This window comes from Rosa chinensis, chromosome 2 (assembly GCF_002994745.2).
Source record: "Rosa chinensis cultivar Old Blush chromosome 2, RchiOBHm-V2, whole genome shotgun sequence".
Taxonomy (NCBI): Eukaryota; Viridiplantae; Streptophyta; class Magnoliopsida; order Rosales; family Rosaceae; genus Rosa; species Rosa chinensis.
Window position 1 is genome coordinate 81,153,411 of NC_037089.1, and position 12,696 is coordinate 81,166,106.

The 12,696-nt window shown below is 37.3% G+C and overlaps 2 protein-coding genes across 3 annotated transcripts; both read right to left on the reverse strand.

Annotated features, from left to right (window-relative positions):
* Positions 1–2,706: 2,706 nt before the first annotated feature.
* On the reverse strand, positions 2,707–6,684 carry LOC112187638. Of its 2 annotated transcripts, none has more exons than XM_024326515.2 (2): positions 6,314–6,684; positions 2,707–4,795 (listed from the first exon to the last, which is right to left on the reverse strand). In XM_024326515.2, exon 2 carries the CDS (start codon positions 4,748–4,750, stop codon positions 3,065–3,067), a length of 1,686 nt encoding a protein of 561 aa, XP_024182283.1. In that variant the 5' UTR covers positions 4,751–4,795; positions 6,314–6,684; the 3' UTR covers positions 2,707–3,064. The 2 variants fall into 2 exon arrangements, with proteins under 2 accessions (XP_024182283.1, XP_024182284.1); XM_024326516.2 differs by lacking the exon at positions 6,314–6,684 and adding an exon at positions 6,100–6,266.
* Positions 6,685–9,546: 2,862 nt separating this feature from the next.
* On the reverse strand, positions 9,547–12,668 carry LOC112187224. Its single transcript, XM_024325919.2, has 6 exons — positions 12,079–12,668; positions 11,423–11,572; positions 11,078–11,336; positions 10,783–11,001; positions 10,536–10,678; positions 9,547–10,263 (listed from the first exon to the last, which is right to left on the reverse strand). The coding sequence occupies exons 1-6, from the start codon at positions 12,421–12,423 to the stop codon at positions 9,964–9,966; spliced, it is 1,416 nt and encodes a 471-aa protein (XP_024181687.1). The 5' UTR covers positions 12,424–12,668; the 3' UTR covers positions 9,547–9,963.
* Between the last annotated feature and the right edge of the window lie 28 nt (positions 12,669–12,696).

Consider the following 12,696-nt stretch of genomic DNA (forward strand, 5'->3'; position numbering starts at 1 on the left):
TTGTTTTTTTCTTTCTAAACTATGCCTAATTACTATGTTTAGTTTTCATAGTTGTTAGGCTCGCTTTTGAATAAGCGAGCACTGGTTGTCTAAAGGATGATGCTAGTATTTCACGTCCTAAACTTGTCTTAGGTATGGCAAGGGAAGGTATGTATCTATGCCATTCTGGCTTGAGTTGAATGAAATAATTGATTTGGTTATAAAAAAATAAAATAAAATAAAATAACTAAATTGAAAATCGTTAATGCATTCAAAATGGTGATTTATCATTTATGAACATAAAATATTCATATTTTATAAATTTAGTTCGTCCATTGATTTGATCTAATTTGGTACCTTAACAAATAACAAGTAATAATTTATTAAAAAAAAAATCAAAAGTGATATCAAACAACTGTAAAGATTGCACACCTCAACAGAACATGATCGTATGGAACATGTGAAAGTGGACTAACACTTCATTAAAGAGAATCTGGACAAGTAGACGGAAGGAAGATTCGATTATTCCCATTCATTCAGTCAGTAGATAAGCATGCAAATATTCTCACCAAAGCAACAATTTGAAGGGTAATGTTGGCATGAGTTGTGTGATTCTGTAATTGATTAGGATTATGTTTTCTAATGAAATTGTATGAATATATAAGCCCTCCCCGAGAGAGAAGAAGAATAAAATCATCTCTATTTTTTTTTTTTGAGACAAATTTGTAAACTCCTATTAATGGACCCGACTTAATATTTGAGGGATAATGTGGTAAATTATCATTTTATTCACGTGCCTATTCTTCTATTCAGGGCTAGGTTCTATTTATATATCTTCACCATTCCATCTATTTTTTCTTCCCGGGACGCGCTTGTTGCAACCTGCGGTTATGGAGATGTCGACGGCGGCAATCAGAACCTCAAAGTTGATGGAGCTCCCTCATGATATCCTCCTCAACATCTTTTCGAGACTGCCGGTGACATCGTTCCGATGCATCTCTAAGAGCTCACTTACCCTAGTCAACGATCCAGCTCTTGCTGCCATCCACTTGGCAGCTACCAATGAACACATCGACGTAGAAGTTAGGGTTCTTTCTCCTTAGGGTTACAACTTACAAGTACCTTTTGCAGTTTGTTTCTTGCGGTTTGCTTGGCTTTGAATTTTTTGGTCCTTATGGAATATTTGGTACAATCCTTTAAGAGGAGAATATCTACGGCTTCCACAACCTGAAGTTAGATACGATTGCGATATCAAGTGTGAGCGGTACGGTATGGGATTCGATAGTGTTACTAGCACCCACAAGACAGTCCATTTTTTCCGCCTGTACGATGATGGCTCTAATCACTCTATGGTGGCTCGTGTTCATGTTTTGGGCACAAGCTCGTGGAGAAGAACACCCTCGGTTCCTCCTCGTTGCATTTTCGTAAGTGTGAAAAATGCATATGCATATGGAAACATGCATTAGCTGGTAGAGGGAAACCGAATAATCTCTTTTGCCTTCGAAAAAGAGGACTAATCCTCCCCATTTCAATTTTCCAAGCGAATCACCACTTTTTTTTATTAATCTGAGAAGATCTATCGCTCTTGTTGATGTTTATTTAGAAAACAAAGTTGAGATATGGGTGTACAAAGAAAAGAAGTATTGGGCGAAAGACTACAGCTTGAATTTGGCTCCAGGTCGTTCCGGTGGATATACTTCTTCTGTAGGCGCTTGGGAGCATGGCTATACATAATAGATTCATATGCTAACATCTATTATGATCTAAGATGTGGTAACATGAGAGGTGTACCCGATGAATATTGTCAAAAGCAGCTGATCCATATGTTTAGTTATTCCGGAAGCCTGATTTCTCTGAAAAAAATATGATAACTCGAGAATGAATAATTTTTGATGCTGGAAACTCTTAATTTCCTGAATATCTTTCTGAGCTGAAAATATGATAAACCGATCTTTTTTTTTTTGTTTTTCCTTAAGAATAAGCTATCATGTTTTGATCGATCATTTGTATATATGTGGCTTTATTTCATTCAATTTCTGGTGTAAATTCCCCAAGGTTGGTGTTTTACTATTTATAAATGCTGTTGAATCTCTTCGCCCTTCAGCAATCATTTACAGTACTGGTGGCATTATTTTTCCATTATAACGACGACTTGGAGTTAGTTGTAAGAGTCCTGCCCATTGTGTGATTAACACAACTCCTACTTTACCGTATCGTGGTATGTGATTGCACCCAAAATATTTTCTTCGATAGGCCAAAAGAAATACGATTTCCATGATTGACTAGCAGTCCTAGTCAAAATAGGAAAAGGATCTTTCCATTCGCTTGATTGATCTAAGAAGATCTATGTCCCTTGTTGACATTACTTCAATGTCAACGAAGAACACTCAGATATCAAGACTTAAAGTAGCTTCATACGGTCTTACTGCCACCCACAGGCTGTTTGTAATTTTTCTGTTTCTGGTTTGGTTATGTAATTTTATTACTGTTGTTACACTAGGTATTAAGCAAATCCTGCAAACTTTAATTTACAAAGTATTAAGATCTCTGATGGTACACTAGGCTTCTGCTAAAGGTTTTCCGATAGCAATTTGTATATAATTTTCTGCATCGGACTCTCTTTGCTCCAATGCACGTTTCCAACCTCATTTCACTAATGAATCTCATAGATGTGAAATGAAAATTTGCTAAGGTTAAATTACAAGCAGAGATAGACAAAGGCAGAGCTTCTACAAGTTCATACTTCAATTCGTATATGTAACATCTCAAAAACAAAACCACAAAAAAAAAAAAAAAAAAACCAGATTTACAGTCATTAATTGAGAGAGTATCAGGAAGTTCCTACACACTTTCCATATACAAACTATTGAGTATAATTGTTTTATTCAAAAGATAAGAAACTAAAAATCAATCATATCTGGTATGAAATTCGGGATACTGTTAGAATCTGTGCTCGCAAGACTCCCATTCAAATCTACGACAGCTGAAGCAATCTACCTAGACATATTTCCAATGCCATTAGCTTGTAAACCTCAAATTCACACATTACAAGCTTGGCTTTATTACCAACTGATATGCTTCCAACTCAAGAAACCGAATTTGCAGAAGGTTTGCACTCTTGAAGTGAGATCACTGTTTCAAAAGCACCAACTAAGGCCTTGACCTTACTCTTCCGGGTTTCAACCAGTTTACTTGCAGTTTCTTCAATTACATTATTAAACAACCCCTTCTCATCTTTCTTCCCCTGAACATCTTGATGTCTCAAAACAACCTTTTCTGCACCAGGTTTGGTACCAATTGCATCGCCATCAACACCTTCTCTCTTCTTATATCTTCGCCTTTGGGCATCAGCCTTGACATTTTCGCTCTCTCCCAACACTTTTCCTCGCCTAAATTTGAGTCTCCTTGGTCTATTATTCTGAAATTGCATGTCAACCACCTTTCCCCTCCTAAACTTTAAAGGATGGCTATCCACATCTTCAGAACAAACCATCCCAGACTTTCTGGGCTTCCCTTTGTAATCCTCATCTAGGGTCTCTGCATTTTCTTCGTTGTCAACTTCATCGTCTTCTGAGAAAGACTCCTCTTCTGTTTCTGTCACTGTATATTCAGACTCTTGATCTTCTCCTTCAAGGGGTGAAAGGGACATGCTGTTTGGGAGGGACAAAGATTTGGGCGATGATGAGGAGGATGAAGGTGGTGGACCTTCACAATTTTTGTTTTGATCAGATTCCAGAGGTTTGTTCTCTGTCTCAATCTTAATGACATACAAGGTCTTCTCCGGAGTCTCATCATTGTTGAGTTGCTTAGCTATAACTTCTGCGATCTTGTTCTGATTCTTAAGAGGAGTAACTTTCACATTTCTGTCCTGTGCTTTTAAGCTTGCAACTCTCCTGAGAGAAGGTTTTGGGGACAATGATCCTGTTGGGGGCACCAATACTTTCTTTAAAGCAACAAAGGACGTTCCTGCCCTCTTGCCTATCTTCGCCTCACTTTTTCCATCTCCATTTAAGCCTCCTGAAGAGTCAAGAGAAGAAATTTGCTTCGCAGCCAAAGATTTTGGCTTCAGAGTGGTGACTGTCCTCTGGCCTACCTTTGAATTACTGTTTCTTATCCCCTCTGAACCTCCTGAAGTATCAGGAGATGACGATTCCTTCGTGGTCAGAGATTTTGGCTTCGAAGAAGTGACATGTTTTGTAGACAAGTCTTTCTCCTTAAGTTTTGTCCAACCTTTCTTTGAAGAGAATTTCCGCTTTTCAGGAGATGATGAAACTTCCTGCTTCACAGTTTTGGGCACAGCAGATACAGGAGGTTTTGCATTGGATGACGTTTTGAACTTCACCAATGATGGCTTCTTCCTCTCAGCAAGAAGCTCACTCCCAACAGCAGTTTTTCTGTCAGCTGACCTTTTTGGCAGTTGCTGCTTAGCCTGCTTGGCGATGGTACATGTATCAGGTGAGAGGATTTTGGACTCGGGTGAATGATTGAGCTTGATCACTGATATATTCTTGATCTCTGGCAAAACTACACTTTCTGCTGAGTTTTGGCTACCAAGTGATTTGGTTGAGAGTCTTCTTGGTACAACCCGTATGGGGCATCTTTCCTTCTCTTCAAATGCATCTTTCCTCCCATATTTACAAAAATCATGACAGGAACCAGTGGAAGCCCTGAGATAATGAGGAACTTTTTCTCCACTGATTGACGATAATATCTTTCCTGTAGAATTTCGTCTCGATTTAGCCTCATCTGTTGGTACACTGATACTTGCCATCAGAAAGGAGTGAGATATTTCGAACAAAATTTAGAACAGATAATCCTGAAAACAGCAAAAGCAAAATTATTATGGTGCAAATGAGAAAAAGAAAGGGAAAAAATAGATCCAAGAAGCATAATTCACTAGAAAAATGAAAACAATGATGATATAGAAATCTATGAAAGCATTAGCACCATGCGTTGGTCTAACTAAGGGTTTAGAGTCACAAAACAATGGCTAAATGAACAATGTGACAGTCCACTACTAGCTCACAATTCCACCAAATACAGAGGATGTGAAAGATGGTAAGCATGCTATTTATAAACTACCCTGCAGCATTTCATTTGGAATTCCATTCAATAAATTCTTTAATACAATTACAACAAGCTCCAAGCAGGAAGGAAGCAGGAGAAAACTGAAATTAAGGATATATACTAGTTGAAACAACAGAAAGCTCATGCATAAAACTGGAGAGAGGTTGGGTACCAAAATATATAAGGGGAAAAATTAAGAGAATCTGCAGTGATTCAAGCTTCCACAACTCTGGGTTCAAGAGAATTTGAAAGGAAACTAATTAACGCCAGAACTGGCATCGAATATGGGGAAAGAAACAATAACCTACACCGCAATAAGGTAAAAGCAAGAAGAAACCAGAGTATCAGACATTTGTTGAATTCAAAACAAACTTTACCATCTTATTACTTTAACCTGCAACAACATAATCACTTCCTTTATATAATGAGGTAGACTCGAGTTAAATGTGCTGGCAACACTTAATTACAACCTACACCAATATAATCACTTTCTTTGTATAATGAAGTAGGAAGCGGACTCAACTAGTTGACCCTATAAGCAACACACTAAGAAACAGGACAAATCAGCTAATAAAATCAGTCGGCAACTTAGGAAAAAAGGAAACAGCAGCACCAAAACTCTCAAACAATCCCACAACGTTATAAACTGATACCAAATCGATCAATCATAATCTTACAGTCTAAACTCCCCACAACCAACTCATATTCTAAATCTTTTACAGGGTGAGAGTGAGATAAACTAGACGTCAAAAAGCAGCCACCCCTACTTGCATTTATAGAGCAAAACAAGTTTAAAGATTTACCAAACCTCCCAAACCAAGTAAAAACCATATGTAAACATTGAGGAACGCCCCTATGACATCTACAACTAACCCGAAAAAATCAAGCCTAGATAGCACAAATCACTCATCCAAGATTGTAACTTTACACAAACCAATCACACTAGGATACAATTTCACAGCACAACTTGCAAAACCAGAATCATCTTATCAGTAAACGAAAAGAAAATCTAAACGCCATAACCAGCAATCAAACAACAAAACGACGACGCACCCTTAATAGCAGAGCACCCTGAGAACCCAAAGACGGAAACTTTCTTTCATTACAGCAAAAACCCATAACCGAAATCACAGTATTGATCGAACCCAGTTGAGATTTGTATGAGAAAACCAAAACCCATGTTGCAAAATGTGCCAAAAGGGACATAAATAGTGTCTCAAAGATTCAGAAACGCGTAGAGAAAAGAAAAGGAAAAAAAAAAACGGACCTTTTAATTCTGTGCTAAAGGCTCTGCTTAACCAGAAAGCGAACAAGAAAAGAAACCGAAGATGATGTGAATGAAGACACGAGAGTAAAGGCCACTCCTTTTTGGGTATTGTGAGATTCTTCTTTGCTTTCAGAGATCGTGCAAGCAACTGTATCTAGTTTTGTTTGCTTTGCTTTGCTTTCAGGTCCGGTGGGGTTATCTCTGGCGTCCGTTACAGGAAAGATTATAGAAGAGGGAAACAAACATAGTGTGTAGGGAATTTGGTTTTTCGGGTCCCTCACTCAAAAACTGAATAAATGCGTTTTCTCTTTTTCGTTGAAACGACAATATCTGTTTGGGAATTCCAACTTTTTTTTTTCTTTTTTCTTTTATGAATACCAAAATCTCTCTTGCTATATTAAAATCTTGGACATATATTTCTCTTTTTGGTATGAGAGTATTGCTATATAAAGAGGACGTGGGCCCTGTTTGGAATGAAAATATGCAAAATATTTGGCGCATTTACTAACTTTCTCAAAATTTCAATATTGAATATAATGATAAGAAAATTTAGATGTGAGATTCCATTTAAATAAACGAAGTTGAGAGATTATGACAACGTTTATAAAAAAGAGTATGAAATAATTAGGCATACCAGTGGTGTTCACCTGGTCAGTTGCTAACCAAAGAATTTATGTTCAATAACCCTTAGATTTACATCAAATGGTGGAAAACAAAACACCTCAACTTAATAATAATTTTCTCTGCCATTTAATTTACATCCAAGGATGATTGAGCATTATTTTCTTGGTCAATAACTGACCAAGTGAACATTTTCCTTAGTCATACATATTGAGGAAGACGTAATTTTTAACTCATTTTGTAATGTAATGTATTTTAATGACTCAAACAGCGAAACCAATAGTCATTAATCACATGGAATTCTTTAAAGATTTTTTTTTTAAATGAATAAGAAAATTCTTTGACGGATATGATTTATAGAGATGAGGAATGCTATAATGAGTAAATCAAGGAAACGTGCAAACTTATGTACATTCTTTTTTTTTTTTTGGTCTTGGATGCTAATTTGCATATGGAAATTGCTTTCATAATCAATACTCAATGCAACGAAGAAAATGTTGTTTGGGGTTGGTAGGTAGAGCACGGAATTTGTTGAACTCATAGTCAATTTATGGTTGGCCAAATTAAAAAGAAAAATTAACAAGTTAACCTATCATTTAACCAATATGTTAAATCGTATTCTGAAACAAGGAAAAAACAAATCATTGGCTTATGAGCTACTAATCTACTATTATGTATCAACAAAACAAATAAATGTACTTGAAAATATAATATTTTATACATTACTTGCAGTAGATGAATTTTCCTAAACTCGAAAAGAGTTGTCTCCCACCATAAAACACAGAAATGCAACTTCCACAACAAATGCATTATTGGCACCACGTCTACTCAGTTCTCTGGATTTATATAAGAAAGTCATGAAATGGGATAACTCAGTCTATTGTTTCATTTGCTTAAGCTAGCTGAATCCAGTTTGCTTTGCATGAATCGACACACAGAGAAATCTATATGTCAAAGAGAGAATTCCAGGTCTAAATTGGCATATCATATTTGGTTTAATCGAATTTGGGACGATTGAATCAAAGTTTGGAAAATATCCTTTTAAGTACTGTAATTAGCTTGAAGGAATTATTCCTAAACTCAGTTAATATTATAATTTCATATTAGAGAAATTGTTAGCGGAGGCTTCTGATAACATTATCTTTGTTTTCAATAGTATAAGGATAGGATGTTAACAACGTGAGAGCATCTCTCTTATGAAGAAAAAGAAAGGGAAAGGGAAATTTTATATCAATTGTTACGTTACCTTGGAATAGATTTCTTAATAGAATTTGACTATTTAAAATAAAAAGGTCGGTTCCTCTTTAACAAAACGAAATGACGTCGGTTGCTTTAGTTGTGATTCTTCTCTGACTTGTTAATGGCCGACCTTGGGTTTCTTCAGCAAATACTGGGTTTTATACTTAACAACAAGCTTTATTAAACACCGAAAAGCTAACAGTAAGTTGATCGGATCTACCATTTCTCAGGTAAGAAACTATTACAAGCATTGTAGTTAGATCACGTTGGTGATGCTTCGGCAACGTTTATAGTCGCGCACGCGAAATCTATGCCAGCTTAGCACATTGCTCATGTAGTGCTTACTTTAGCCTACTTTGTATTGTGGGAAACCTACGTGGGAGCGACTTTCCTCTCTGGGGTTCCCCACCGTAGAAGAAAGTTTGCTGAGTGGTTCAAGTACATGATCTCTCACAAACTTGGAGGAAGGCCATGTGAGTTTTTCCAACGTGACACTTTGTTCCCTTTTGAAGGGGTAAAAGTCATGCCCTTTCATCATTCAGCAAAGCATGGAGAACGAAAAAACCAAAGGTGGTTGGCTCAATTTATGAAGGCATGCACTAAAGCTTTGCAAAAAGTTGTGGCCAATGGTGCAAAGATAGCTTAAAGATGTAAAAGGTCCCCTAGGATTCTCACTAGCCTCTAGACTTTTCGAAATTCAGATCTAGACAATGCAATTATCAAAGGAAAAGACCATTTTTTAAATTTATTTATATCAAACTAATTTTTTTTTTTTTTGGTTACATATATCAAACTAATTTTGTGGTTAAAAATCTACTATAAACAACACATCAATCAATCAACATTGTATGGTGTTTTCCAGAAACTACATATGCAGTCGGTGTAGCAGAATTAGTTGGGGAGTTGACCTTCCAACGACTAAATCGACGTTTTCATGTGTAGGCTCCGTATCAATGTTTAATCCCAATTTATGATTCTCCTTCAAACACATAAATTGGTCATTAGGTCACGCATTAGACAACAAAATTTCCAGTTTTCAGCTATCTGCTAGCGGATACCTGCTTTGATTCCTTTAGAGCTTTCACCAACCTGAGTGAAATCCCATGAATTGACGAAACGGCTTGGGCATCTATGGCTACCTAACTTTCACTATCCCTAATTAGTAGTGAATGAGGAAGGGCACCTAATTAGGCTCTAGTTTCAGCATCATCTTGATGAATTCCAAAAATGCCAATTATTGCAGAGTAAATGAGGGACAGGTCCTTGACAAGACTCTTTCATGAGGCAAGTTTGATCCCCTAATTTGATCACAACCTTTGCAAATGCATGCATTAACAAAGCTCATATCCAGTCCCAACAGAAATACTTGTACATTCTGATAAACTCCTTTGAACTTTCACAAGTAATTGGTGATCACAAACCTCCATAACACAAGGTGTGTTTTGTTTTTGACATTCTTTACATGATTATGTATTCAGTAGATAAAACTAATAAAAGCTAGGACACCCAGCAACTACCTGTATGCTTTGCCTAGTTTCTCCAACCACCAACTACCAAGACGACAAGGCTTACAGAGAAGAAATTCATTTCCAAGCAAAGCACCCTAGAATGGTATGGTCTATATCAACTGCAATTTTTATTATTATCATGCATATTCTACTATAGTACATTTTCTGGAAGTTAAATTGCAAAATCATGGTGGGTCGGAACAATTTTACCTTTGTTGGACAAAACCTTTGTACTTTACACGAGTATGTAATTCAACAGGTGGAATTCCTATCCATTTTGTGTCATCTTTTCCGACCTGAGACGGTCTTTTTCACAGCTCCTACTGAGACCAAAAACTGATCAAGAGAAGATAAAGTCTTCATGTCATCGGGAGGGAAGTAACTAGCCGCCTTTCCCATTAGGGATGTGAAAAGAAGAGAGAGTGAAGGCCGAGTCACATAACGTTCATCCAAAAGATCATCCAGAAAGGCAAACGCAGCTAGGAAGTCAGACCTGCTTGCATTAACTGGTGCGGCAAAATGAGCAGGGATTATTCTCCTGAACCTCCAGTCCCGTGAAATTCTATCGATCCAATCCCTGACCTGAATAGTTAAGATGAAAAATTATTATATTTTGATACACTAATAGTTGCAAACTCGCAATCCTAAAATTTCATTTCAATTGCTGTAGCTTTTTGTGAGCACATGCAACATATCAATCCAAGGAGCATCGTCGGCCTATGAGATAGTTTTAGTTAGGCATGCCATTTTTGGTTGTTTTACTAATTAACTCGTATACCAAAAGGCAACTCCAACTGAATACAAAAGATGTACAAGGTCAGCAAAGAAATTTGCATCTAAAATGGTTAAACTACCTTTTCCGGAACTTTGCTGAAGACAAGAGTCTTCACAATGGGTGAAACAATCAGCTTTTGTGACATCTGTGCAAAGCTAGCCTTAGGTTCCAACAGGTTTGATGGACCGAGAAACAAAATTTGCAGAACCATTCTTTCCCATCCTACACAGAGAATTAATTTTATTCAGTACACTTCCACAAAGCATGCATGACCACTTCACTAAAGAACAGAATGTTTTTATTCAAATGTAAGATAAAGATTCAACCTTTTTGACGGTTCATCTTGTTGTCTATTACTGGTTCTTCAGAGACTTTTTTTCCTTTACTCAAAAGTTTCACTGCCAAACCATTTTTTGCAGATGCCAGCAATGATTCTTTGCTAATACAATCAGGTGGCTGTCTTGGCACAAAAATTACTGCATCTGTTACCAGTAGAGTTCTCGAAGGCTTATGATAGAATGCTACCTCCACATAGGGTCCAATACCTGAAAGTTTACCAGCAAATGAGTTTGTACTTCATAAAACTGAAGTCTCAGATATTACTTTTGCACATCATATTACCAACTTCTGGAGAACTTAGAACTTTCTGCTCAATCTCATTAGCCCATGGGGTGGACAAATCTTCATCTCGTAAGGTTTTAGCACGAAAGATCCCAAAAAACTCCAGTGGCAGATTCAAAGGCCAACTCCACTGCCTTGGTGCCACCCATACCTGAGCTCGAGGGAACTCTCTAGAAAATGGACCAACAAATATTTTGTGCTCGTAAGCAAATGTAGGCAGCACTATGTATTCTACAGGTGCCCCTAACTCTTTCAGAAGCTGGAAAGAGACATGGACACTCGTAAGAAAAGCATAACTGGTTATCAATAAAGTTATGATTGCTAGAATGGTAACCGAAATCTAACCTGAATGCACTCCTTGGTTGGAGCAATGGGTGCATGGACCCATAATCCTCCAGATTTAAGTTTCACTACTGTCATTCTAATGTTTGTTGACACACTGCTGAAGCCTAATGCTTGCTCTTGCTCAAATAACCATATGGAGCCTTTCACGGCCTAAAACCAATGACCAAATGAGAGAGAGAGTCAGTGTGCTACCAAATGAGTAAGTTGGTAGCTGCAGTGATTTGCTATTCAGAATTTCAGATTACACTATCTGCACATAACTTGTTTAAGAAATGAGTCATAAAAAAGAATATCTGCACCCATTTTTTTGATAACCTTCAGAATCTCAATATGCTTTAGCAGAGTAACCTAAACACAGTTAAAATAAAGTTGTAGCACTTGCAGAAATGTGCACATCAAGTACCAGTCTACAAGATTTACTCGAGTAATTAACTTTCCAAGTGTCTCACTTTAATGATCACAATCTGATAAACTGTTATAAACACTGCTTCTACCAAGTGAGTAGCAAGCAAGACATGAAATTGAAAACATGGGAAATATAAAGAAAGAAGCTTGTCATGCCACAAATCACAGTTACCAAAATGTTAAGCATTCCTAACTGAAACAAATACAGATATGTTCAATTTTTAAAATGAAAAAGCATAGAAGAAGCTGACCTCAGTCCTGGTAGTGCTCCTATTGAGAAAAGGGCCCAGAGGAAAAGGAAAACCAGTGAAGTTTATGTAAAACCGGTCTCCTCCTGACCTAGTGCTACTGATTCTTTGTGTGGTGGTCGGTTTTGCTGAAGCAACCACCAACTTGGTGGCATCTTTGTTCTTGTTTCTGGGTTTCAATTGCAAACAAAGACCCTTTAAGGAACCACCAAGAAAGCTATAACTGGGTTCTCTGTGAGAGATTGGGTTCTGCCAAATGGTGGATTTTGGTGAAGAAACAGTCATGGTTGCCATTGCTTCTGCCTTCTGGAAACTGTCAGTATTTTGCCATATACGAACTAAACCCATTCAGAGTGGAGTGGTGGTGCATAACTCAAAAGTCATGGGTTGCAATTCCAGGCTATGCTTTTGACACGTGGAGGATCTAGTATGACATGGATTTTTCTGAATTTTAAGATTTTGTTGTGGATGGTGGGAAACAATAGTAGGAGAAGGCCGAGAAGCTTTTGAATCATTTTTCCTTTGCCAGGTGAAAAGAAATTATGTCGAGGGTTTATAAAAGAAAAGGAAGGCTCCTCAAAGAACTAGGGAATAACCTACATCAGTTTCATCCATTGCATT